The sequence below is a fragment of the Pelophylax lessonae genome (assembly GCF_965119305.1).
Source record: "Pelophylax lessonae genome assembly, chromosome: 12".
Taxonomy (NCBI): Eukaryota; Metazoa; Chordata; class Amphibia; order Anura; family Ranidae; genus Pelophylax; species Pelophylax lessonae.
Genome location: NC_138779.1, coordinates 173,159,291 through 173,185,531, shown reverse-complemented (window position 1 = coordinate 173,185,531; position 26,241 = coordinate 173,159,291). Strand labels below are relative to the sequence as shown.

The following is a 26,241-nucleotide window of genomic DNA, read 5'->3' as shown; positions in this document are numbered from 1 at the left end:
TATCCCTGTCACTTCTCTGATCTCGGCTAGTAAATAGAAAAGCGGCAGCGGGTGTATGAAAATATAAATCACGGAGCCGAGATCTCCGTCATTTCGATTTCATACACCCACCACCGCTTTTATATTTACTAGCCGAGATCAGAGAAGTGACAGGAATAGAAGCGAAGATGACTCATATTGTTGCCGAGCTGTTTTAATGTAACCGCCGCAACAGCTGAGGCGGTGTAACGTTACACACACTACCGTGATAATTCCATACCCTCCGAGCATGCACACTAGTAAGCTCCTCAGCTGTTCAATGACGTATCCGGAGCTGTGAGCATGCGCACTTCTACGCTGCTCAGCTGTTCCTCATTGGAAGTGACGTGGGTATGGAATTTTCACGAGGTATGGTTTTCTAACGTTACAGCGGACCTCGCGTCACTTCCGGGATCCCCGTGCAGTGCTGGTCACAGGACACAGTAAGCCATAGGCGGAGCGGGAGGCGGGCCGGCGTGGAACTCAAGCTTATTGGTTGCCGTGACTACATGCTTCGACATGTGACGACGGCAATCGGCAACCAGAAGCTATTTTAAGCTGACGAGGAGGGCTGGGAGTGGACAGAGCAGCAAGAGAAAATCATGGAAACAAAAAGGGGCCAAAAAGGAAAAAAAGGAAAACAAAAGAAAGGAGCCCCACAGTAACCTTACGGATGGGAAACCAACCACAATAATAAGGCAATCCAATTACAAAATAATCCAGCTATTGCAGAATAATAATAATGATAAATGGGTATCATACATATGAAACAGATAAAATGCACATATATAAATAAATAAATAAAGTAGCCCAATATAAATCCAAAACTTTGGCAATATAATATGCAAAATAGTGGTGTCAAATGACTATAAACTTATGCTGGAGATTGAATGAGCATCCAAGCATGCACTTGTAGAAAACATAGAGACGCACATCCGTATAGAAAAATATACAATATATATCTGCACATATACTGACAAAAATCTATAAATATGCTTGCAAAAAATCCAATTCATTGAAACATACCCAAAATGTTGTATACAAAAATATGTATTAAAAATTATTCTTCACTTTACTACTAGAAAATACCAAAGGACCCCAAAAACATTCATACTATATTGTGTACCTCCAGGTCTTCATTCAAGCCATTGGATGTCAACGAACCGAATGGGTGCTCATTCAATCTCCAGCATAAGTTTATAGTCACTTGACACCACTATTTTGCATATTATATTGTCCTAGTTTTGGATTTATATTGGGCTATTTTATTTATTTATTTATTTATGTGCATTTTATATGTTTCATATTCATATGTTTCTCTAGTGCCCTCAGTGGTTTAGGAGTGGCCTCCAAACGTCGCTTCCCCCCACATTGGTGGACAACTAATGGCTGGCAACAATTACAGTGCTCTCTTGTGTTTAGAACAAGCTGTCAATTATACTATTGCACACGTTCTTTGCGGTTAGTATTTTTGAGTAACATTGTGTGATTTTTGTTACTACTCTTCTACATGCTGTGTACTTTAATTTAATTTTCTTTCTGTTATAGAAATATATACTTTATTAATCACATATATACCCCTGAAGAAGATTGCAGAACAAATGTCATTTTAGATCTACCAAGTGAGAGAATGATGTGGTTTTCGCATACAATGTGTTTGTATTAGGACTGCATTTTTTGTATGATATGTTCTACCTTTTTCACATTGGATTGTTCTTGCCCCTTAAAACCCCACTGAGAGGGTTTATTTCTTTCTTTTATATAGTTACTAGGAATGTGGGCATCTTTACAAGCCCCTTATATACAATAGATTCTTTACCCTATGTTCAGTGGGTGCCGGGGGGACAGAAAGCAAACTATTTAACCATTTTCGGGTGTTTAGGTGGATTAATCTGCAGCATTGCTCCACACAATTACATTGAAGGCCAGCCTCTTCTATATTAGTACACAGGGGCCGTTCAGGAGCGCTGCTTCAGGTTAATCCGTCTAAACCTGAAAATGGTCAAATAGTCCGCTTTCTGTCCCCCACCACCCACTAAACATAGGGGACCCAGAGAAGTTTTTTTTTTTTAAATAGCTGCACAGCGGGGGATTAGCACTTTAGTACACTGGGTTTTGGAGTCCCTGCCTGCTCAACCTCAGTTCCCCTTATCCCCAGTTGCCCAGGAGGAAAGGCCAGGACCATAATATCAGCAGTGCTCAGCTGGTCCCAGGCTCCCAGCTCAAGAGGAACCACCTGTATGAGAAGCTGCATCCCAACCACCCCCATCCTCAACCCCTTTCCTACCCCACCCTCAACTACCCTGCCTTCACTTACCCCCCTACTCCCCCTCACCCTGCCCTCACTTGCCCCCCTATCCCCCTACCCCCCCTCACCTACCCCCCTATTCCTCCCCACCCTGTCCTCACTTACCCCCCTACTCCCCCACCCTGTCCTCACCTACCTTCCTACTCCCCCTACCCAGTCCTCACTTACCCCCCTACTCCCCCCCACCCTGCCCTCACTTGCCCCCCTACTCCCCCCCACCCTGCCCTCACTTACCCCCTACTCCCCCCCACCCTGCCCTCACTTACCCTCCTATCCCCCCCACCCTGCCCTCACGCCCTTTTCCCCCCCAACATGCCCTCACTTACCCCCCTATTCCCCACCAAACCCCCGTCCTCATTTACCCCCTACTGCCGACACCCTGTCCTCACCCTTTCCTCACTTACCCCCCTACTCTACCCATCCTGCCCTCATTTACCCCCCTACTCTCCCCCCAAACCCTGCCCTCACTTACCCCCCCCCCCCCCATCCCCCCCTGGGATACGGTAATTGGTATAGACGAGTACCTAAAAAAAGTATCAGTATTTGTACTCTGTGTTAATAAAATGGTATTGATGCATCTCTACTTAAAACACCACCAGGCAGTAGACTGGCATCAGACTTTTCATACCAGTAAATCAGACCAATATAAAATTGACTAAAAAAAAAAAATACCATATATATATTAAAATTTTAATACAAATATGTATAGTATTTAGAAATAATGTTTTAGTGCTCAACTTTGGTAAGATATACAGCTTGCATTATGTGCTCTGCCAATAATACAAGTTTTTTAAAAGTTTATACCACTGATGCCCACATCAGGACAGTAAGCTTGTCGAATTAGAACCCAAAAATTTAGTTTGTGTGTACAATTTGACTGTTCACTTATCTGTAATATTACCAATATATTCAGCACATTGTTACATTCAACAGGAAGGAGATATGTCCCTTAAAATTCAGCTACTTACTGCTGTCTACTAGCGGTTTCCATTTACGAGTCCATTCATCCATCTGCAGAGCGTATTGTTTCTCTATTTTAGCTCTGTCTTGGAAACAAGTAATGATCTCATCACACAGTCGGTAGCCATCTTCTGTCCGCTTCACTGTGGTGCTGTAGTTGTTAGGCTGGAAAGTGGGGAGACAGTAGCAGGGTCAAAATGGCCTGGTTACATATTTCTGACACTGGAAGACGCACCCATTGTGTGCAAATGTTGTAATGATGTGGTTATTTTATCAATGAAAAAACAGATAACTCTTTATTCCTGTGTATGAATAAAAAGCATCAACAGACCATGGGCGTCCGCAGAACTTATTTCAGGGGGGGGGGGGGGGCAACATTTTTAAGGTCACCCATGCTCCACCCTTTTTCAACAGTGTCATTATATTTATTTTAAGCATTTATTTTTAAAGAGTAAACAGCAGCATTCATTTTTAAAGCGTTTGTTAACCTGAAAAAAAAAAAATTGATACTGTTCCCTTAAAGCATGTTATACAGTGCATTGCTGTATAATTTGGCCCCTTCTATCACCTAAAATACCTGGCTGATCCTGCCTGGCTATGTCCTCCCCTCTGAGCCCTGACACTGTGGTCAGTTTACGTGCCTCCGTCATCCTGTGTGCCCCTGTGTTATGTAAAAATAAGCCATTCTTTACAAAGTTTCAGAACGCCACTCGCCGCTCACATGAACCAACACCTCTCTCCTCCTCTCCCCCTCCTCCCGACTGACATCAGTGAGGAATCCTCGGCCCGGCCCGCTGCAGGCAGCTGTCAGATGGGGAGAGGAGAGAGCTGACGGGTCACGTGAGTGGCACTTGACTCTCTGAAAACTGGTAAAGAGCGGCTTATTTTTTTAAAACACAGACACCGGGGCACACAGGATTAATAAACAGACCAGACAGGATGGTATAAAGTGGCTTAAAGTAGAGTTCCAGCCTTTTCTGTGTTTATTAAAAGTCAGCAGCTACAAAAAGTGTAGCTGCTGATTTTTAATAAACACACACTCTCCTGTCCCCCGGTCCAGCGATGCGGCCGCCCGTAGCCTTGATCCTCTCCCTCTGGTCTCAACAGTGCCAGTATCACTGGTGTGGGCCCCCGGCTGTGACAGTTTGCAGCTTCACAGCCGGGTACGCACTGGGACCTCTGACATGTCCCAGAAGATTGCAGGGAGGGAGGGGGAGAGGAGAACTTCCCCTCAGGGTGCTGCGGCGCTCCGAGCGGAAGTGGGAGCAGGTATTTGTCAAAACGAGGTACCCGCTCCCCCCCCAAAAAAAATTACATGCCAAATGTTGCATGTCAGGGGGTTAAGACTACCTAAAGCGGAAGTTCCATTTTTGGGTGGAACTCCGCTTTAACAATCATTTGAAAGGGGAACTTGAGATTCCAGGGGGGGGGGGGCATTTGCCCCCCCTTGCCCCTACCTGCGGATGCCCATGCAACAGACCATGGCTACTAAATCCCTAAAATAGGCACAAGGCATGAGAGGGCTGGCAAGGTGGTAAAGGAGGCAAATATCACCATTCTACTCCTGCTGTAATGACCCTTTCACAGGGGCGCATTGCCCAATGGAGTCCGTTCTGCTCAGCGGGGGATGAATCAGCCGATCCCCGCTGAGCAGGCGGATGACAGCTCCGCCTGGCCCTTCTTATCCGATCCTATCCGATCAGATCCTCCAGACGGATGGAAAATAGGGTTTCCATGCGTCCGGATTTCACAGACAGGATCGGATCAGACAGCAGCAGGTGTCAGCGGAGATGTCTCCGCTGACACCTGCTGCCCCATAGGGATGCATGGAGCATCCGATCAGGTCCACCTGACAGGTAGATCGGATCGGATCACCCCATGTGAAAGGGGCCTTACAATAAGAATATTATATTAATAAAGCCGGCACACTAAAAGGCTTCTTCCAAGTAAAATTCTTTATTCCAAAATGGATAGCGGTGACAACATCACATGTTGTCACCGCTATCCATGTTGGAATAAAGAATTTTACTTGGAAGAAGCCTTTTCGTGTGCCAGGTTTATTCATATAACATTTGGTTTGGACGTTCAGCCTGAGCACCGACACTTAGCTCTTTATCTTCTCACAGTGCGGTGGAGCTAGGGTGAGTTATTGTTTTTACAATAAGAATACTTGTTACCAATTATACAGTCTTTTGAGAGGTTTACTGCAATATTATAATATAATATATAAGTATATGAAATACTTAAATCGGATCTTCAATGCGTATGCGCACCACAAGCCAAAAACAATTTTAAATTAATTTTTATTATTCAAAGTAAAAAAAATCAACCATCCATTTATATCTCTATACATTTTAGAAATCACATTGAAAAACACCCCCTAGCATTACTGGCCGTGGCCATCTTGAATAAGGACAAATGTTTCATGTAGCATTTACTTCCTGGAACCAATCTGCCCTTAGCACAAGTATGTATGCAGGAGATCAGTGTTCATTTTATCGACTAAAATATTTTCGTCAACTAAATTAACACTATTTTAGTTGACTAAAATTTGATTAAAACGAAAAACAATTCAGATGACTAAAATACGACTAAAACGAACTTGTAATAAGACTAAAATATGATTCAAACTAAAATTACATTTTAGTCAAAAGACTATGACTAAAACGAAATCGAAAATTTACATCAAAATTACCACTACTCTGCTGGCCATTTCTAAATCAGCAACATAATTCATAGTTACATAGTTACATAGTAGTTAAGGTTGAATAAAGACAATAGTCCATCCAGTTCAACCTGTGTAGATGTGTGTGGACGTAATCATCTCACATACCCCTGAATGTTCTGATCCTTGAGATGTACGTCTAAGAGTCTTTTGAAAGCCACCATACTTCCCGCAGAAACCACCTCTTGTGGTAGAGAATTCCACAATCTTGTAGCCCTAACAGTAAAGAATCCCCTGCGTTGCCTGAGGTTAAAACGCTTCTCCTCTAATCACATTTTATGCCCCCGAGTCCTCATGAAATCCTTTCAAATGAATAGCTTTTTTTTTAAAATTTTAAACATGTATTGCACTATCACATAAGCATAAATAGGGGGCATCTACTAAGCTGCTGAAAGAAAAAAATGAGGAAAAAGGCTTTTCTTTTTTAATAATAATGTTGATATGTTGATTTAGGTAATATGTGCAATGACATTACAGCCAATAGAGTTTACAGTTTTTGTTTTTTTTTGTATTTTAAAGTTGTACTTCTGTTTGTCAAAAAGCAACATTTTTGTTTGTCTATGAAACTTGGTTTTATTTATAAAGACGTTATATATCACAATGGCTTAATCTGTGTCTGTAGTGCGTGTTCAAACCTTAGTACCATAAATAATAACATAATTACAGACTCCTAATGGTTTTCCCAATATGTCTTATACTCTAGTCGCCAGACTGTCAAAATCATCATTCTCACTAGTCCTGTTGGGTACAGAATGACTTTAGAAGAGGTCATTGGCATAGTTTTACCTTATGCACAGCTAGGAACAGAACAGCTCCAACAATAAAAAGCATTTATTAAAGCAAAATAAAAATTTAAATTTCTAATGAACAATATTTGTTTCTTGTGACATAACAGCACTTGTAATGCACATACGGTCCCCCGCAAGTCTTATACTCTTCTGTCCCCAATCCAGCGAGCCCAGGAAGCTGCCTTTCAGAATCTTCTGAGCCAAGCCCACGCATGTGCAGTTCACGCTCTATTTATTCCTATGAAGAGTTCATGTGCTGCCCTATGGGACTGTTAACCACTTTACCACCGGATGATTTTGCTGTCTTACGTCCAGGCCACTTTTTGCGATTTGGCACTGTGCGAGTTTAACTGACAATTGCGCGTTCATGCAACGCCGTACCCAAACAAAATTTACGTCCTTTTTTTCCCACAAACAGAGCTTTCTTTTGGCTGTATTTGATCACCTGTGCGATTTTCATTTTTTGCGATATTAATTAAAAAAAGCGACAATTTTGAAAAAATAACAATATTTTTCTACTTTGACAGTTAAAAAATATCCAATATATTCAATTTTTGTCATATATTTAGGCCAAAATGTATTTAGCTACATGTCTTTGACAAAAAAATTCTCAATGAGCGTATTTTTAACCGCTTTATGATCAGAAGGTTTTACCCCATTCCTGACCGGGCCATATTTTGCGATTCGGCACTGCGTTATTTTAACGGACAATTCTCGGCCTTTTGGCTAAGATCAAGTGTAGTATCTGTTCTTATCAGTTGGTATGGGCCTTAGCTAGTACCAGCATGACCGAAACCCGGAGCGCTCTGAGTATTGAGGTATGGGGCGTAGGTCATCTGGGAAAGCATGTGGGGCCCGCCGCCTTCTGATTTGAATGGGTTGAACTGTCCTAACCAGTTTGAAGGGAGCAGGAAAGCCGGTCTGGAGGGTGAGCCCGGTGGAACTGCTCCTGGATGTAATGGGCTGAGGAACAGGATGGCGAGGGGAGGGCTTTCTCTCCTGGGTTTTGATCTGGCTTGGTGACGGGCCTGTCCCCAGTTGTAGGTAAGCTCTCTCTAAGCTGTCCAGGTTCTGATGTCTGCTGGTGGGGATAGGCTACACTCGGTCTGGCCGGGGGCTGAGATTGAAAAAGCCCGTAGTGTAAGTGCCCCTGGGGTGGCAGCCCAGGGGTGCCTTAATTTCTCACTGGTGAGGGGCAGCTCGCTGTGAGTTTTTTCGGCACCTTGGTCACTGCACTATGCACACCTTTTTCACACCTGCCTCTTGGGACAGGCCTTTTGGCTTGCACCAGAGGAATTTTTTTATTCCGGCTGGAAGGCCTGCCTTGGTTCTTCACATGGCACCAAAGCACTTTCCCCACTCCCCTTCCCCACCTTTTTGTTTGTCTGTCTTTTTCTTTGGAGTCCGTCACCTGCACTGTCACCTTTGTTTTCTTTTTTGCACGACTGGAGTGTGTGGGTCCTCGGGCCCAGCCTTAAGTCTTGGGAGGGGGTGGATATGGCCTTTTGGCTTAGTTCGCCCTCTCTCATGGGGCCTCCCTTCGGGGGAGCCCCACTTAGTACTCGGTGGGGGCTGTTTCGGCAGTCCCCCTGAAGAACGGGGTCGGTCTGGTTTCGGCCAGACAGACCATGAGTACCTTATATCCCTGTCAGGAGTCTTGCGCCCCGGGGGATCGAGGTTTCGGGTCCTACCTCTTCGGAGGGAAGACCATACGTTGTCGCACACCCTGTGCTTTTTTGTGTTCTCACTTTGTGTGTGTGCACTTTTTTATGCACCGGGTGGAGTCTTTTGAGTGTGTTGCACACGCTATGGGCTTTAAAAAAAAAAAAAAAAATTGTGCGGTCGTGCAATGCTGTACCCAAATTAAATGTATGTCCTTTTTTTCCCCACAAACAGAGCTTTCTTTTGGTGGTATTTGATCACCTGTGCAATTTTTACTTTTTGCACTATAAACAAAAAAATAGCGACAATTTTGAAAAAAATAACAATAAAAAAAAATGTAAAAATCAAAATTTTTTATCATTTTAGGCCAATTTGTTTTCTGCTACATATTTTTGGTAAAAAAAATCGCAATAAGTGTATTTTGATTGGTTTGCGCAAAAGTTATTGCCTACTACCTAAGGGAAAGATTTCTTTCCCTTACTAACTAAGGGAAAGATTTCTGTCATTTTTGGTGTTTTTTTTTTTTTAACGAGTAATGGCGGCGATCTGCGATTTTTTTTGCGGGACTGCGACATTGCAGCGGACAGATCGGACCCTTGACTGACATTTTTGACACTTTTGGGGGTACCAGTGACATTACTACAATAATCAGTGCTATACATATGCATTGTTACTGTAAAAATGACACTGGCAGGGAAGGGGTTAATGTTTATTGGAGAGGGAGGGGTTAATGTATGCCTGGTGCTTACTGACATGTGTGGGGGGAGGTGACTGAGTGACACAGGGACAGATCGCAGGTTCAGCTATGCTGAACCCTGCAATCTGACCTTGCCCGACACTTAGGAGATCCGCCCGCTTTGTTTACACAAGCGGGCGGATTTCCACACAAGATTTCCGACGATCGGGGAAGAGCGGCGGTGATCACTGCCGCTCTTCCCCTGGCTCGACTCCCGCTGTAACTGAATACAGCGGGAGCGAGACTCCAGCGGCACGCGCGCGCCGCCCACAAGGGGAGGAGTCCAGGTGACGTAGGTCTACGTCGCTGGACGATAACGAGCCACATTGCCGCAGTAGCAGCAATGTGAGCGGGGGTAAAGTGGTTAATAGTGGGTTACTGCTGATGTGTAGGCCAGGCTCAGAGGAGTCTGAGCTTTGAGGGAAATATCTCACTGGACTGGGAAGGGTATGAGACCTGTAGAGGTAGCTAGGGAAGGGTGCACTGTTATAAGTGTGACTGTACCACAGGTAGTTAAACCTACCAGTTTTTTAAAACATTTTCAGTGATCCAGCCCCATATTCCCATTAGGTTCTCCCAAATGATATGCATAAGAACCCCTGTTTACACTTACCATCCAGAAGCTGTGATTGGTGCATTCATCACCTGCAACTTCGCTGTAAATGACTGACATGGCCTTGTTCTAATCTTCTGTCAGTAGATGTCTACAACAAAACACATATCCAACCATTAACCACATAAGGACCAGAAGGTTTTACCCCTTAATGACCAGGCCATTTTTTGCGATACGGCACTGCGTTATTTTAAATGGCAATTACGCGGTCGTGCAATACTGTACACCAAATAAAATTCATGTCCTTTTTTTCCTACAAATAGAGCTTTCTTTTGGGGGTATTTGATCACCTCGGTGGTTTTTATTTTTTGTGCTATAAACAAAAAGAGCGACAATTCTGAAAAAAAAAACTATATTTTTTTTACTTTCTGCTATAAAACATTCCCAATAAAAAAAAAATAAAAATGTTTTTCAGGCCAATATGTATTTATGCCACATATTTTTGGTAAAAAAAATTCTAATAAGTGTATATTGAATGGTTTACGCAAAAGTTATCGTGTCTACAAACTATTGGATAGATTTATGTCATTTTTATTTATTTATTTATTTATTACTAGCAATGGTGGCGATCATCGATTTTCTGCGGGACTGCGATATTGCGGCAAACAGATCGGACACCTAACTGACATTTTTGACACTTTTGAGGGGACCAGTGACATTACTACAGTGATCAGTGCTAAAAATATACACTGTTACTGTACTAATGACACTGGCAGGGAAGGGTTTAATACCAGGGGCGATCAAAGGGTTAAGTGTGCTCCTAGGGAGTGCTTTTTAACTGTGTGGGGATTGTATTCACTGGATGAACACAGAGACCTGTGTTTCTAAATAGGATCCCTGTGTTCATCACTGACAGTACAGCGGTCTGCCTTGTTTACATTGGCAGACTGACGATCTGTCTCCATTGGGAGGGATCGCGGGTGCTTGGTGGACATCGCGTTCGCCGGACCCGCTGATGGGCTCCCCCTCTGGCTAATCGGCACGTGCGGGCGCCCCCACTATCTGTTACACAAAGCGACGTACAGGGCCAACCTGCCGCAGTAAAACTACGGCGGCTGGTCTGCAAGTGGTTAAACCATAACAAATCTACAGCTAGAAAGTTAAACGTACCATACGTAAAACTGGAGCATACAGAATATGGTGCACCGGTGCATAGTAATCAGCTTCCAGGTTTTTCTGTCAAAACTTAAGCCCCGTACACACACAACGATTATCTGCCGACCGATCGTCCGACTTTTGTCCAGAGAGGTTTTTTGTTGGTTGGAATGTGCTCTAGACTGCACACGAATTTTCTCGCCCAACAAAAATCTGCTTCTGAAGTGATGTTATGTGTTGGTTTGCTTTCTTTGTGTTCTTTCTTCACTGAGGATGCCCAGTCTTGCTCATAAGATTTTTCCCTGTCTAAATCTGTACTGACTGCACGAAAATCGGACGTGTTTTGACGGAGGACAAAAATGTTATAGTCTGCACACCAGATTTTTTTTTGGCCGAAAAGTCGGAGTCGGTTGTCGGAAAGAATCATACTAACAAGCCGAAAATCGGCAGATCGGTCGTTGGACGAAAATTCCCTGCCAATTTTCGACACGTGTGTACGAGGCTTTAATTGAACAAGCTGAAATTACAAGCTCATTGGTTTAGATCGTGACTAGCTAAAACCTTTAACCAAAATGGAAACAAACTGAAGTTAGGCTTTGTTAGTTTGTTAGTCACTTATTTAAAGCCCATCTAAATCTAATAATCCATCTAGCACTACACTGTCTAAACAATGCTGCTGTCCAAGGGTGTCTCTGTTGCTCCATCATAGATATTGGAGCCACCTTAAGACAGGAAGTGTATTACTGGCTAGATCATCAGGTGATAATAAAGGAACAAAAGTCCTACAAGAAAACTAAAGCGGCCACCATATCTAAGCATGAGTAGGCTGCAATAAATCATTTTTTATGTATTTAAAAAAAAATGTTTGTAAAAAAAAAAAAAAAAAAAGAAAAAGCCGGTTGGACTGTGAGATGTCTAATTGGCACCTTTCTTCTCGTTCAAAGTATTTTATTAATATTATTATTATTATGAACATAAAATAGATATAACAGAGGCGTTAAAAAGGACACAACAAATTGTAAAGAAGATTGAGTCCAAAAATAGAATGGCTAAGTGGGACCATGGTTATAAAGAATCAATTGGCACCTTTCTTAACCACTTAAGCCCCGGAAGATTTTACCCCCTTCCTGACCAGGGCCTATTTTGCGATTCGTCACTGCGTGACTTTAACAGACAATTGTGCGGTCGTGCGACGCTGTACCTAAACGAATTTGGCGTCCTTTTTTTTTCCACAAACAGAGCTTTCTTTTGGTGGTATTTGATCACCTGTGCGATTTTTTGATAATGCGCTATAAACAAAAAAAGAGCGTCAATTTTTCAAAAATAACAATATTTTTCACATTTTGTTATATGAAATTCCCCCCCAAAAAAAATGTAAAAATCAAAATTTTTTAACATTTTAGGCCAATTTGTTTTATGCTACATATGTTTGGTAATAAACAAATCGCAAAAAGCGTATTTTGATTGGTTTGCGCAAAAGTTATTGCGTTTACTAACTAAGGGAAATATTTTTGTCATTTTTGTTGTTTGTTTTTTTTAACGAGTAATGGCGGCGATCTGCGTTTTTTTTGCGGGACTGCGACATTGCGAAGGACAGATCGGACCCTTGACTGACATTTTTGACACTTTTGGGGTTACCAATGACATTACTACAGTAATCAGTGCTATACATATGCACTGTTACTGTAAAAATGACACTGGCAGTGAAGGGGTTAACTTTTTTGAGAGGGAGGGGTTAAGTGTGTCCCTAGGGGCATGCTTCTAACTGTGATTGGCTGTGGCTACTAGTGTAAGAACAGAGATCAACGGTCCTACATAGTAGAACCGTGTGATCGTCATTCTTATACAGGGAAGAATGACAGGCGGCTTTATTTACATTAGCCGCCTGCCTTTCTTCCGGTGTAACAGACATCGGGTCCACCGGGCACACGCCCGGGGGGGTCCGTGCGGCGCGCGCTCGCTCTCTAGAGCCTCACAGGCTAGCGACGTAGTCATACGTCACTTTGCCTGTGAGGGGCTGACCGCCGCAGTAAATAGTCGCGCGGCGGTCGGCAAGTGGTTAAACAAGAAGTCTAAAACTGGCCATATACTAGTAAAATATTTTTTTAGAAAACATTAATTTCTGGAACATTCGTTTGGATTCCTAATGATTATTGGGGTCAAATTGAGGTTTCTTTTCAACCATAGTGACAGGAAAAATCGAAGGAATGGGATGGAATTATTTTTCTTGAAGAAATGAAATTTCACATATCAAAATACTGTATATTGTAATGAAACCTGTAAAATACATCTGGGATTCCATGCAAAAAGCAGGTCTGGATGAAATTTCAAGGGCTTTCAAATCAATTTGGCTAACTGAATGCCAAGATAGAAATCTCTGACAATCAAATTTTCTAAAAACATTCAAATGAAAATAGAATTGTGTATGGCCAGCTTAAAGCGGAACTCCACTCAAAAGGGGAAGTTCCGTCTTAAGAACTTGTCCCCCGCTCCTCTTTTACAATTGGCACTTTTGAGGAGTGGGGGGGGGGGAGTGGGTACCCGATTTTGACAGGTAGCTGCTTCCCACTTTGGTTCTGAGCGCCGCGGCACTCAGCAACGGAAGTTCTCCTTCCTCCCTCCCTCTGCAGTCTTCTGGAACACTGACAGGTCCCGGAAGACTGCATCCACCACTCACAATGCGCAGCATGACTCGCGTATGCGCAGTGGGCACCTGGCTGTGAAGCTGCAAGCTGTCACAGCCAGGTGCCTATAGTGAAGATCCCAGTGTGGGGGACCGAAGACAGCGGTTAAGACCGCCTGGGGTGAGCTCACCGCTGGTTCCTGGGACAGGTGAGTGGCGGTTTTTTAAAATTCAGCAGCTATACTTTTTGTAGCTGCTGAAATCTTTATATTAAATACAATCTAAATAAAAAAATAGTTGCACAAATTATCTGTGTGGTCCATTTAAAAATAAATCAAGTGTCCCCTCTCTTTCTCTCTATCTCTCCTTTTCTGTCACCAGCATTCCGACACCAGAATGTTACGCCGATATGGACGTTTCGCCTTACAGAGTTCTTAAAGTACCTGAGGTGTCGCAGATAACATTTTTAGAAATTTTCAAAGCCTCTTTTGTATGTTTATCAATGCTGTTTATTTTTAATACTTTTCTTCTTTCATGATATGGTCTGTGTAAAATTCATAATTAAAATATATTCAACCTTAAAAATTCATCAAGTGACACAAATTCATGAAAAACCACATCAGATTTGCATCTAAATATGCAAAGTGCAACTATTAAAATAATTGTGGAAAACCATATACAACTTAATAAATACATCACACATAAATAAGCACAATCTATTTAAATATATCACAGAAAATATATATACATATACTTTTGTAGTGAAGAATACAACCACTGCTGAAATGGAAGAGCTCGTCCATGTAGCACACGACACTCCCACTAAATACTACAAAAGATGGGCATGCTGGACCCACTTTACGACCACAGCGGAATTCTCTAGTCTGTGTGGTTCATGAACTTGGAATTCTACTATTTCCCCTCTACCTTGGTGTTTGTAAACCTTTACTTCAGGACTCACGACTTGATAGTATGGCTTCGATCCCGTGTTGTCTACCGCACCCAGACTGCCTGCTATATCTAGTCCGCCCCCCTGCTCCTACTGCTCCTACTCTCTTGCTACCTGTTACTTGCTCCCCCCCCCCTGGCACCGCCGGGTGCTAGCCGGTTGTTTGGCTGGTCCGAACAGCACGCACCCCCTACACCTCCCAGGACACCCCACCCAGGCTTTATATACATGCTAACAACTCTCCCTCCCCGTACCTGGGCCCTGTCGCCCGGGGAATGGGTTACTCTACCGTCCCACCACATCTGGGTAGTATATTCCCCCCTATGGGATTCTTGGTATTCTGTAATGCATATATTCATATACTCCCCTCCTAACGCCTGGTTCTCATGCAGCACTCACTCCTCAGCCTATGGGTTTCTGCCCCTGATTAAGATACCTTTTACATATTAGATTAACCCAGATGAGCTATTCAATCTAGCTTGACCTCTCTGTGTAATTCCTAGGACTGTTTTGACCCTCCTCAGAAACTTGTTTATTCTGATCCTTTCCTTCTGATCCGGTGGGACAGGAGACCCAGGCGAGCCGCGGAAGGCGGCGGGAGGGGGGGGGAGACATCCCCTCCCGGTCTTCGGAATGACAGCCGAGTGGCTTCTCAGCCGCATCGGTTGTCATTACATGACAGCCGACCGCCGGCTATGGACACCGTTACCGGGGTGATGCTTCTAGCTGTAGGCATCATCCCGGTACAGGCACTTTCCCGAAATATCGGCAATATCGGTAAATCAAAAGCCGTTTCCGATATATCGGGGAAAGTCCATATCAGCCCTCGATATATCGGCTTTGCCGATAATCGGTCAATCCCTACTTGCTAATAATACAAGCTTTTATTTTTAGTGCGAGAATGCAATTTACAATAGGAATGGCCACAACATTTGACCATAAAAAAATAGATAATATTAACAATGTACAATTTGTTAGGACAGCTTGATAATAAGCCAGTAGCTCTGGGTCCAGGGGTGAATCGTAAGAAGCACTTGGATGGATGGCCGGTCGGTCAAGTAGTTAAGAGATAGAGGAAACTGGTGGGAGGCCTCAGTCATTAGATTACAAAACATATTATAGTTTTAGGCTGCATTCACATGTCAGCGTATTGATCGCGGGCAGAATCGGCGCAATTCCGCCCGCAATCCGGAAATCATTGCAAATCGCGGGACGCCTGTGCGTTGCCCGTGATTTGCAATAGCACCCCAAACGATGTGCGATGCTGCCGCGATTTCCGCCTGCCGAATCGCGGTAACATCGCGCAAAAAAAAATCGCGGGACGCATTGCGCTCCAAAGAAGCTCTTGTACTTTTTTGGGCGTAATGCGTCCCGCGATTTTTTTTTGCGCGATGTTACCGCGATTCGGCAGGCGGAAATCGCAGCAAGATCGCACAGCGTTTGGGGTGCTATTGCAAATCACGGGCAACGCACAGGCGTCCCGCGATTTGCAATGATTTCCGGATTCTGCCCGCGATCAATACGCTGACATGTGAATGCAGCCTAAGTGGGGGGTAAGACATCAATCCGAGAGTCATTGGTAATCTAGTTTGGTACCACTGGGTGTATTTGAAACGTACTGTAGATTGTTGAGTACCTACCGGCAAGGTTTGAATAAAAGATGATCCCATTTCTGGATCTTACTATAATTTATTAGGAAATATCCATACAACATTGAAATATGTCATGAACTCAGTAGCAGTGTAAACACCACAATGTTTAGTTCTAAGCATGCCATAAACCAGCAGAATTTTCAAAATTTACGCAATGCTCATGTGATTTTCTAATGAATAATAGGGTCAAACTGATGATTGTTTTTGACTGTGGTGATAAAAAAAATTCAGAGGAGCAGGATGAAAAATGCTTCTTGTTTCTTATCTGAGTAAATGCAATTCTAATTGTGAATGTGATTTCCATTCAGGAAAAATTAAATTAACTGTAATGCACTTGTGCTGGGTACAAAAGAAACCTGTTTAGTACATCTGGTATTCCAATGCCATTCAAATAGAAGGTCTGGAAGGTCAGCTTGCTTTGAATATTTCTGATCACCTGCAGTGATCCTGGCTTGTACTTAGAATTGCACTTTTGCCTGCTCCTTCTTCTTCTGATCTGCTCATCTGCCTGAATCCTGACTACGCTTCTGTTTACATGATTGTACCAGATTTGATTGTCTGTTAACCAGCCGGCTTGTCTCACTATGCTGCTTATCTGCCTGCTGCTCAGGCCCTTAGTGACTATAGTGTGTCAGCAACCTGCTGACACACTATAGTCAGGTTGGCAGGTTGCTGACACACTATAGTCACTAAGGGCCTATGGAGCTCGGGACCTATTGTCCCTCCTATCAAAAATATTGACACGTATATACATATCCTTTCCTGCCTGGAGCCACTCCTGTACCAAAAATAGGTTTTCACCAATAACTCCCGGGACCTCTGGGTCTGGATTATGATGCCTTCTATGACTATATAAAATGTGCCTCTTTTTGTTCGCTTGAGGCTATCCCCATGCCACAATAGATTTCTCACACCTAAATGTTGAGTACCCATAAATCTGAATATATCAGGGAGAGGGTGCGGGTAGTCGAAATTGCCAGGAGACTACCGCCAGTGGTGACTGTAAGGGTCCAAAATTCTGAATCCAGCACAAGTAGAATGTATATATGCGCCAACATGAAGCTTATGTTTTGAATACGGAGGCAGTAATCCCCAGTCAATATCTGTGTTGTCACAACCCTGTCATCTACTCTGAGTCATTATCAATAAGGAAATACCGGTCTGTCTTGGTCTCTCAGGCCCTGAGGAAGCCTTGAGCGAAACGCGTCGGCTTGCTGGGGACCTACATTGACCGATTCCATAGTGAGACCTACTCTCCATCCTACACAGGCTCTTTGGTTTTGTTTCCCTTATGGGACGTATTTCTATGTTGTAAATGACTCATCCTGCTTGATTTTATTATTTGTATGTTAGTCCAATTGCACCCAATATGCATGGTGGTCCATGCTTTTTATCCCATATACCAATAAAATGTTATTTGGTTTTATAAACTGGTTTTGCGTCTGATCCTTCTACTCCCACTGGCCTGTAAAGCCCCATCTTTTTCTTTCTATTTTTATGAATGTGCATTGTGTTGTTATTATTACAGCATGCATTATTATGATCCCACGTGATATGATAAAAGTAGAATAAGAATAAATTAACCTGTGGAGAAGCTTCCTCGCTCCACGCAAAAATTGATCTTTGTATGCTATTGGCAGCTAAGCTCATGGAAGCGACTCTCTGTTTCTATTTCTATGTTCCGGAGCAAGGTGTCATAGATTATGCTCAATGAAAATCTTGCTAGCATAATTAATGATACAACCAAATGATTTGAGCAGGTCTGGACTCCATGGGCCAGCTATATGCATATTGATATTTAAAGACATTGACTGATTCCTTCTGGGTTTTCCCCATTTTTTCCTCTTTTTATTCTTTCTATCTCTCCTTATTTCTTCTCTCATCTGCTCCCCTTTCTACTTTTTTGTCATCTTTTGGGCAATGCCCTATAACTTGCACAATGTGAGATTCATGGGGTCATATTCTGCAGTTGTTTTGAAATTTCTTTCGATTACGCAGGCAACCCTTTAGAGATCCTTTTAGTGCTTGATTGCTATAATGTCCTGCGTTGGGTTGGCTGCTGTTACTGTTGTATTACGCTTATCTCCAGATTTCTCTTGTTATATGTCTCTTTTATATATACTGTATATATATATATATATATATATATATATATATTTTTTTTTTTTTTTTAACTATCACTCGCTCTGGCTCCACTCTTTTATGTATCTTTGTACCTTAAACTCTCTAATAAAACAGATTGGGGTGGATCCATTTTGACGGACTCCGCTTGCTCAGCGGGCATCGCTCCATTGATCACCGCTGAGCGGGCTGATGACAGGTCCGTCTCCGCTCACTGTGCAGAGACGGACCTGTCAGTGTCCCACTCTCCCCTATGGGGAAATCGGATGAAAACAGACAGCCTGTTCATTTTCATCAAATCCCATCCGATCCGACCCGCTGGACGGATGTCAAACGTATCGCCATCCGTCTGTTTTCAGTGGATTTTGTTGGATCAAATGCCAGGCCGATCTGCCGACATGTGCTTCCCCATAGAAAAGAATGGGTGGCATCATCGGGTCCGCCTGAAAAACGGACAGGCGGACCTGAGCGGTCTGATTGTGCGAAAGGGGCCTTAGGCTCCATTCACACTTGTACCACTCCAAAGTTGTACCGACTTTGGAGTGCAACTTTGTCGGACTAAAGTAGTGCATGAACTACTTTAAAGTTGCTGCAACAATTTGTTTTGTATTTGTTTTGTATTGTTTTGTATTTAACATTCGTTAATGTTATGTTACTGTCTCAGGCAGTGATTGGGTAGCTATCATCAGTGGTTTCTAAATGCGGCCATTTTTTTAAAAACTTCAGCTTGCAGCGTTACAAAGGAATTTTGAAGTGCAATTTCTCTGAAATTTAAAAAAATTATACATTGACTAAAATTTTTTGAAGAAAGCAGGTTAAATAAAATGTTGGGCTCATCCTAAATCCTCTATTGTTATAGGAATTGGAAGCATTCTACATAAATATAATTGTATGGCTAGAAAATGAAATTTAATGCAATATATTCTCCTGAGCCAAGATGGAAAAGGAATGTTAGACCACCTCAAAATATCATTGAAGTACAGTGTTGTGAGTAAGGAGGTGAGCTTTATCCCCAAATAGAGTATCCCTCTATTCTAGCCAAAACTAAAAAAAAAAAAACATTGCTTAAACCATTCATTTCTGGAGCCGTTTTTTGTGGGTTTTTTGCACACATGTTTAAAAATTAACATACATTATATATTTTCTGAAAGCAGAGAAGCCGGAAAATAAAATGTTGGTCGTTCCAGCTTTTTATATCACATGATAGTTGTCCAATGGTTTATCAAGTGCAATTTTTTAGTAAAAAATACAATCAGAGTTCATTTTAGTGCACAAAAAAGCAATAGTTTACCCATTTAAAAAAGAAAAGAAAAAGGTAAAGTTGTATTGAGTAAATAGATATCCAACTTGTCAAGCTTTAATATTGCGTGTGCCCGCAAGACGGCACCAAACTTCAGTACTCAATAATTTCCATAGGAGACACTTTAAACGCCCTTACAGATCATCACTTTAGAGTAGTCTGTGAAAATTGGCCGTAGAATTATTGCTTTAGCTTTCATTCATTGCCGGACACAGCACCTGTCATTCTTGACCATTGGTTATACTGCCCCCTACAGGAGTAGGACACTAGGCAGAAACAAATTCTGGTTACACCCATGGGCAGTGCCAGGGGTTATACTCCCTCTTCCTGCTATAGCCACTCAGTTCTTTCTACCTAGTCAGGAGTAAGGACCTAGTTTCTTGCTGAGATCTTTGGTCCTGGCAACATTTTTTAGATAGAACATTTTTTCCTCCTGGATTTCTCCTGTGAGATCTACTATCAACTGCCAGACTGGGCAACGGGCTGGATATTCTAGATCCAGTGGTCACCCCAGTCTGGCCAGCAAGCACGCACAGACCTAAGCTCCATACTAGGTCAGTCGTGACATAGGCCCACTGGAAGGGGGCTGGTTCTGCGAGTTAAACGCCCCGCGAAGTCACATACAACCTGGCCTCGGTCTGAGTCTCAGCGTTCTTCCTGGCTGAAAACCCCCCTTATTCCATGGAAAGGAGGATCTGTCTAGAGCGGTGCCTCCCTAGTTCCTTGTATGATGAGTAACTGTCCCCCCTCTACCACTGGAGGGTTTTGAGGTGGACGTGGGCCCCTCCTTGTGATAATCGGGCTCCCAGGTTCTATAAACGCTGGGGATGTATTTTTTGGGTGGCAGGTCCACTTTTCTGGGGTGGGGGCTTCTGCCAGGGCCTTGTGGCGCCATGTGAGGCCGCCATTTTGTTGTAGCCTTGAGTATTCCTATACACAGTGGCCATGTTTGTGTACTCCGGCGGCCCTTTTTTTTGTGGTTTGCATTGCAAATAGTAGGGCCATGACAGTGGAGCCCTGTGGGTCGGGATTTTGGCGGTGGGAGCCCCTCCTTATCCCCTGGTGCTGACTCCTGGATCATTTAGCTTCCTGATTGCTGCACCTGTAGTGCAGATTCTCCTGGTGGTTGCAGGTGCCTTTGTCGGTGGGTGGTGAGTCTGGCGGGGTCCTCTCTCTCTCTGCTGAGGAGCGCTCTGTGCCTTGTGCTGGGCGACCGGGTGGTGCTCCCAGCCCGGTGGGGGTTGTCCCTTAGCAGTGTGTTACACTTTTTGTAGGGTCCCCCTGGTGACTCATGGAGTCTTTGGAGCATGTTTCCCCACCTGATCCCCTCTCTGAGGCTGCGGGGCCCCATGGGTCCCTCTGGGTCCCAACAATCCATTCATGCACTAACGGCTGTCCTGGAGTCCCTTGTGTACCACGTGGAGGTGCCATTTTCAGGCCTCAGGCTCGCAAAAAGCACCCCTGCCTCATCTGTCTCATCAGATCCTGAATATGATTCGGCCGCCGCGGACGTGGGTCACCCTGCTGGGTCTGCGACTGTAATCCTCTGAGAGTGAGGATGATTCTGACAACCGCGCAAGAAAAGATGCACTTATTGTATCTGTGCGTGAGTTCCTGAAGATAGAGGATGCAGCTGAAGCTGCGACTGAGGTGCAGGGACCCTGTGGCACTCGCAAGCCATCCAGAGCGGCAAAGGTGTTCCCTTTACCTGCCTAATATGACAGAATTGCCGCTAAAGAGTGGGGGCAACTAAAGTGTCCCCGTGGGTTTCCTAAGCGCTTTACTAGGCATTACCCCTACAAGGAGTCCCTTCTTAAGAAGTGAACTGTGCCACCTCTGGTGAAACCTCCGGTTTCCAGATTAAACAAGGCAACCATGATTCCGGTGGAAGAGTCCCCGGTCTTTAAGGATCTGGCTGAGCAGAAGGCAGAGGCTGTGGCCCGCATTATGTACACTTTAGCTGGTTCTGCAATGAGGCCAGTGTTTACCATTGCCCTAGTGTTGCAAACTCTGACCGAGTGGGCTAAGTTCCTACGCCATGACCTGAAGAGTGAACAACTCCCTCCTGCCTTTGCTGAGTGGCAGGTCAGCTGGTCCATGTGCTGCAATTTATCTGTGATGGCTCTTTGGATGCGGCTCCCCTGATGGCTGGGCTTCCTGTTTTGGCGGTGGTCCTTCGGCGTGTCTTTTTGCTCAAATGCTGGTCTGCGGACAAGACTTCTAAAAAGGCCTTAACTGATCTTCCCTTTCAAGGAGATCATCTGTTTGGAGCTACCCAGGATGACATCATTAAAGGTCTCACAGGGGGGAAGAGTACCTTTCTTCCACAGGCTTCTAAGGGCAATGAACCTCGTCATAGACGGGGACCTTCTTTCTTGGCTCATAAGACGTTTTTTCATCCTTCGGGGTTGACTGACAAGGGCTTGAAGCCTTTCAGGGCCTCCTCTGGCGGATCCAAATGAACCTGGTCTGGCAAGCCGAAAGGGGGCTGTTCCAGACCCGCGGACAAGACTCCTTCTGCATGAAGGTGCGCCCTCACCCATATTGGAGGTGGGGGGATGTTTTCGCTGGTGCAAGACAAGTGGTCCCACAAGGTCATTCGGTCCTGTCCACAGATCGGTTGCAGGATCCAGTACAAGACCTGTTCCTTCAAGAGGTGACTGTCCCAGTTCCGACTTTGGTAAGTTTTCAGGGTTTGTACTCAATCCTGTTCACAGTCCCCAGGAAGGAAGACAAAATGCGTCCAATTCTCAAGGCGCTAAACTGCTTTGTGCGGGTGCCGAAGTTCAGAATGGAGTCCATTCGAACTGTGGTGGCTTCCCTGCGTCAGGGCATTTCCTAGCCTCTATAGATATCAAGGATGCCTATCTTCACATTCCAATATGTGCCAATATCCAGCATTTTCTCTGCTTGGCTGTGGGAGAGGCGTATTATCAGTTTGTGGTGTTACCCTTTCGTCTCGCCTTCGCTCCTCGGGTCTTCACAAAAGTGTTGGCTCCGATGCCAGCCTTGTTTTTGTTCACATGCAAAACATGGGTGGGGGATGTTGTTTGTAAGTGCTTAGGTGTAACCTTTTTTTTTCTTTTTTTACACTTTTTTTAATACTAAAACTTTATTTATATTATACAGATGACAAAAAAATATTCTATGTGATATATAATGCCTTTATGACAGGTTCCCTTTATTGAGCTGGCCAAGGAAAAAGACGGGGTAGAGAAGTGGGCAGAGTCATACACACTAAAGTGTACAAGATGTCTGTCCTGTGCACTGATACTGAGCACAACAAGGCTGGGTGGGACTGGCATGGCATGGCATGGCGTTAAATTAAAAAAATAAAATATATCGGAAGCGCTAACTTACTATAGAGCAGCACCTAGAAGTCCCTGGACGGTGGGAAAAAATGTACTGTGTATGTGCTAGTGCGCTCAAGTGATTCAAATAGATGGGATTAAATAAATATAAATTAACAATTAATAATCCCTGTATCTAACCATATAATGGTTAAGACAGATGCAAGGTGCATACAATAATAAACAAATGATCAATAAAAAACATATGCTTATAACACTACAACACAAAGTGCAAGGTGCTAAAGTGCAAAAAATAAATTATTGGATGTATGACATTGGTGGGTATAACACATCAAAGATCAATAAATAGTCAATTTATCTAACCTTATGTATGGTTAAAGCAGATGACAAAGTGCAGAGGTGCATACAATGTTAAAACAAATACTCAAATAGAAAATATATATATGTGTCTCTGAAACACAAAGTGCAAGGAGCAACAGTGCAAAAAACTTTTGTGCAGTACCACCAGTGTATATAATATATCCAAGAACCAGTTAATATAGAAAATAGTCCATCTTAAGTGCACAAGTATGAAAATCTCAGGATATGTAGTAACAGTCTTTACTAATGGATTTTCTCAATGGTTTAAAATGAGTAAATTATGCTTCTTAGACTTCTGTTGGTGCTGCATACAATCCCTAGGTGTTCACACGCACATGTTTAGGTGGCAGCTTACCAGAAGGCTTTAATAACCAGCATGGAAAAAAGAAGGTATACCGTATTTTCCGGCGTATAAGACGACTTTTTAACCCAGGAAAATCTTCTCAAAAGTCGGGGGTCGTCTTATACGCCGGGTATCGTGTTATAGGGTGGATGCTGAATCTTCGGAGCCGACTGAACTATGCGGTAGGGGGAGGGACCCAAAAAGGGCCACGGTATGCCTGCTTGGATTGGCTCTCCCTGCTTCCAAGCCCTCCCTGTCTCAGAGACTATGGTATGCCTCTTTCACCCGTCTGGCCTGCCCTTGTATCCTATTACCGTACCTCCTTCTCTGCGTATCGCTCCCGAGGACTGCAGTAAAGCGGTGCAGGCCCGCATGTGCGAGATCTGAGAGGCAGAGAAGAAGGTATGGTAACAGGATACAATGGCTGGCCAGACAGGTGAAAGAGGCATGTTTTCTGGTCACATGGCTGCTCTCTCTCTCTCTCTCTCTCTATCTCTTTTTTCCATACCCCGGGCATATGGTATTTTTAATCATAGATAGCATCTAGGTGCTGGATCACACTATATAAATGTGGAAGGGCTGGTTGTGTACAGAAAGCAAAAATATATTTGCGTTACAGACAGGATGCTGAATTCAAACATGCATTCAAAAATTAAAAAACACTGTCACTGAGATCAGGGGCCATTTTTTATTTTGTTTCCTGAGTTAAAACTTGCCAATTATATTATCCTCTAAATATTGGGTCATAGTTTGAAATCAAATATTGAAATATTGACCATATTGAAATCAAATGTGATGCTTTATTAATTTGTTTTTTGTGTGCGTTGAAAGAGGGGTAGTATATCCCAAACTCTATATTTTACCTGGAAAAGTTGGGGGTCGTCTTATAAGCCCAGTCGTCTTATACGCCGGAAAATACGGTACTCCACTTGTAGGCAAAAAGGAATTCTGCTTCTAGCAAAACTCTTTCAGACCTGAGGAATTCCCATCTCAATTAACACGATCCACCTCTCCTTAAAGTTTAGGAGTTTGACACAGCACACTGAACAAAGCCAATGTCATATCTACATGGATCTCCAATACGTTTCCATGATAACCAGGGGGACCTGTAATCTTGCAATCCTTATGAGAGGAAATCATTCACCTGAATTATTTCCTTTTCATAAGGATTGCAAGATTGCAGGTCCTCCTGGATATCATGGCTGTAAATTACTATGGAGTTACAGGCACACCGTATGATAGCACGGCACCCTGTAACTTCAAGAGGGAATGACTTCCATGCAATCTGACCATATTAGCCTCTGCACTAGATCTGCTTCCATGCTTGTCGTGGTCAGAATGCAACAGCAAACAAGGGGGGCTGGTAGGATCACCAAGTATTTCTAGCAAAACTAGCCAATAAAACATAAAAAGGTTACAGTAAAGCACACATACACGTATATGGAATAATACATTTTGGGGTGACATACACTTTAAGAGCTGACAAAAATAGGGGGACTCTCTGACCTTGTATTTTGTTGTACTGCCCTTCACTGGTTGTAATCATTCAGGATAAAGATGAAAAACATTACCATCTAGTGAGGAAAGGTGCACCTCCAGCCTGCTATGCGGATTGGTTATGAGAGGCTCATGATTTGTGTAGCTGGGAAAGTATCCAGTACAACGTAGCAGATTCTTGGAAGTAAATCTCTCCTGGCTACAAGCAGCATTCCTCTTCCAAGTTCCCCACCTCCCAGTGCACCACATCTATCCATGTCACATCTACAGTTTTGTTTTATGCTGGCAGGTTTCATCTTGGCTGCTGACTTATTTTCCATGCAAACCTAATAGCAAAGAAACCCAGGCAGTGCATCAAATTGTCCTGGCCAATGCTTTGCCTCTAAATTGTGGAGTTGGTGTGTCTCACTTAGCACTGATTTTAGACTCCTTGAATGAGGCCAATGTAAAGAACAAATTGGTTATTTCTCTTTGCATTGCAATTAAACTGTACCTAGCATCAGATATATTTTACATATTAAAGGAAAATTTTACTTTTCAAAGAAATCCCTCAAATCTAACTCAACCCATCCCAAACTAACCATCCCAAACTAACCTGTACTAACAACCTCCTACTTTAGCTTCTTACCTACCACTCCCTGTAGCAGAGCATCATCCTGTGCAACGTTTTCTCTACCTCTGAGAGTAATAGTTTAGAAGGGGTGTGGGTTGATTAAAGGAGTTTTTTTTTTAATTGAAGATGTCTTTTTTAAAGTAATGCCGACAATGTTTTTTTCTTCTTTTTTGTATCAGAAAGGTGCAGCCATCTTTTTTCTGTGAAACTTTTGTCTCACTAACTTAACCTAAGTGAGTTCCAATCATGCTTGTTGTCTTTAACCACTTGCCGACTGCCGCATGACTATTTACGTCGGCAGTCAGCCCCTCACAGGCAAAGCGACGTAGGCAGAGTTGTATAAAGTACTCGAAACCCATACTTGAGTAAAAGTACAAGTGCTCGATGAAAAAGTGACTTGAGTAGAAGTGGAAGTGGAAGTTACTATACATCTCTGGACGTAGGGCTACGTCGCTAGCCTGTAAGGGTTTTGGGAGCGAGCATGCGCCGCCGGATGCACGCTCCCGCTCGGTCACGGAACCCCCTGTGCGTGTGCACTCGCGATCGTCCGTGACAGCGGGAGAAAGG

General features: G+C 43.5%; 1 protein-coding gene across 1 annotated transcript in view; it reads right to left on the bottom strand.

Annotated features, from left to right (window-relative positions):
• The window catches only part of LOC309568550 (protein kinase C and casein kinase substrate in neurons protein 1-like), a 152,500-nt gene that overhangs the window by 52,594 nt on the left and 73,665 nt on the right, over nt 1–26,241 (bottom strand). The window contains exons 2-3 of the mRNA XM_082274251.1: nt 9,811–9,901; nt 3,295–3,451 (exon numbers count right to left, since the gene is read on the bottom strand). Of these exons, the coding sequence (XP_082130377.1) occupies nt 3,295–3,451; nt 9,811–9,870 (217 nt within the window). The 5' untranslated portion in view covers nt 9,871–9,901. The remainder of the gene's footprint in view (nt 1–3,294; nt 3,452–9,810; nt 9,902–26,241) is intronic.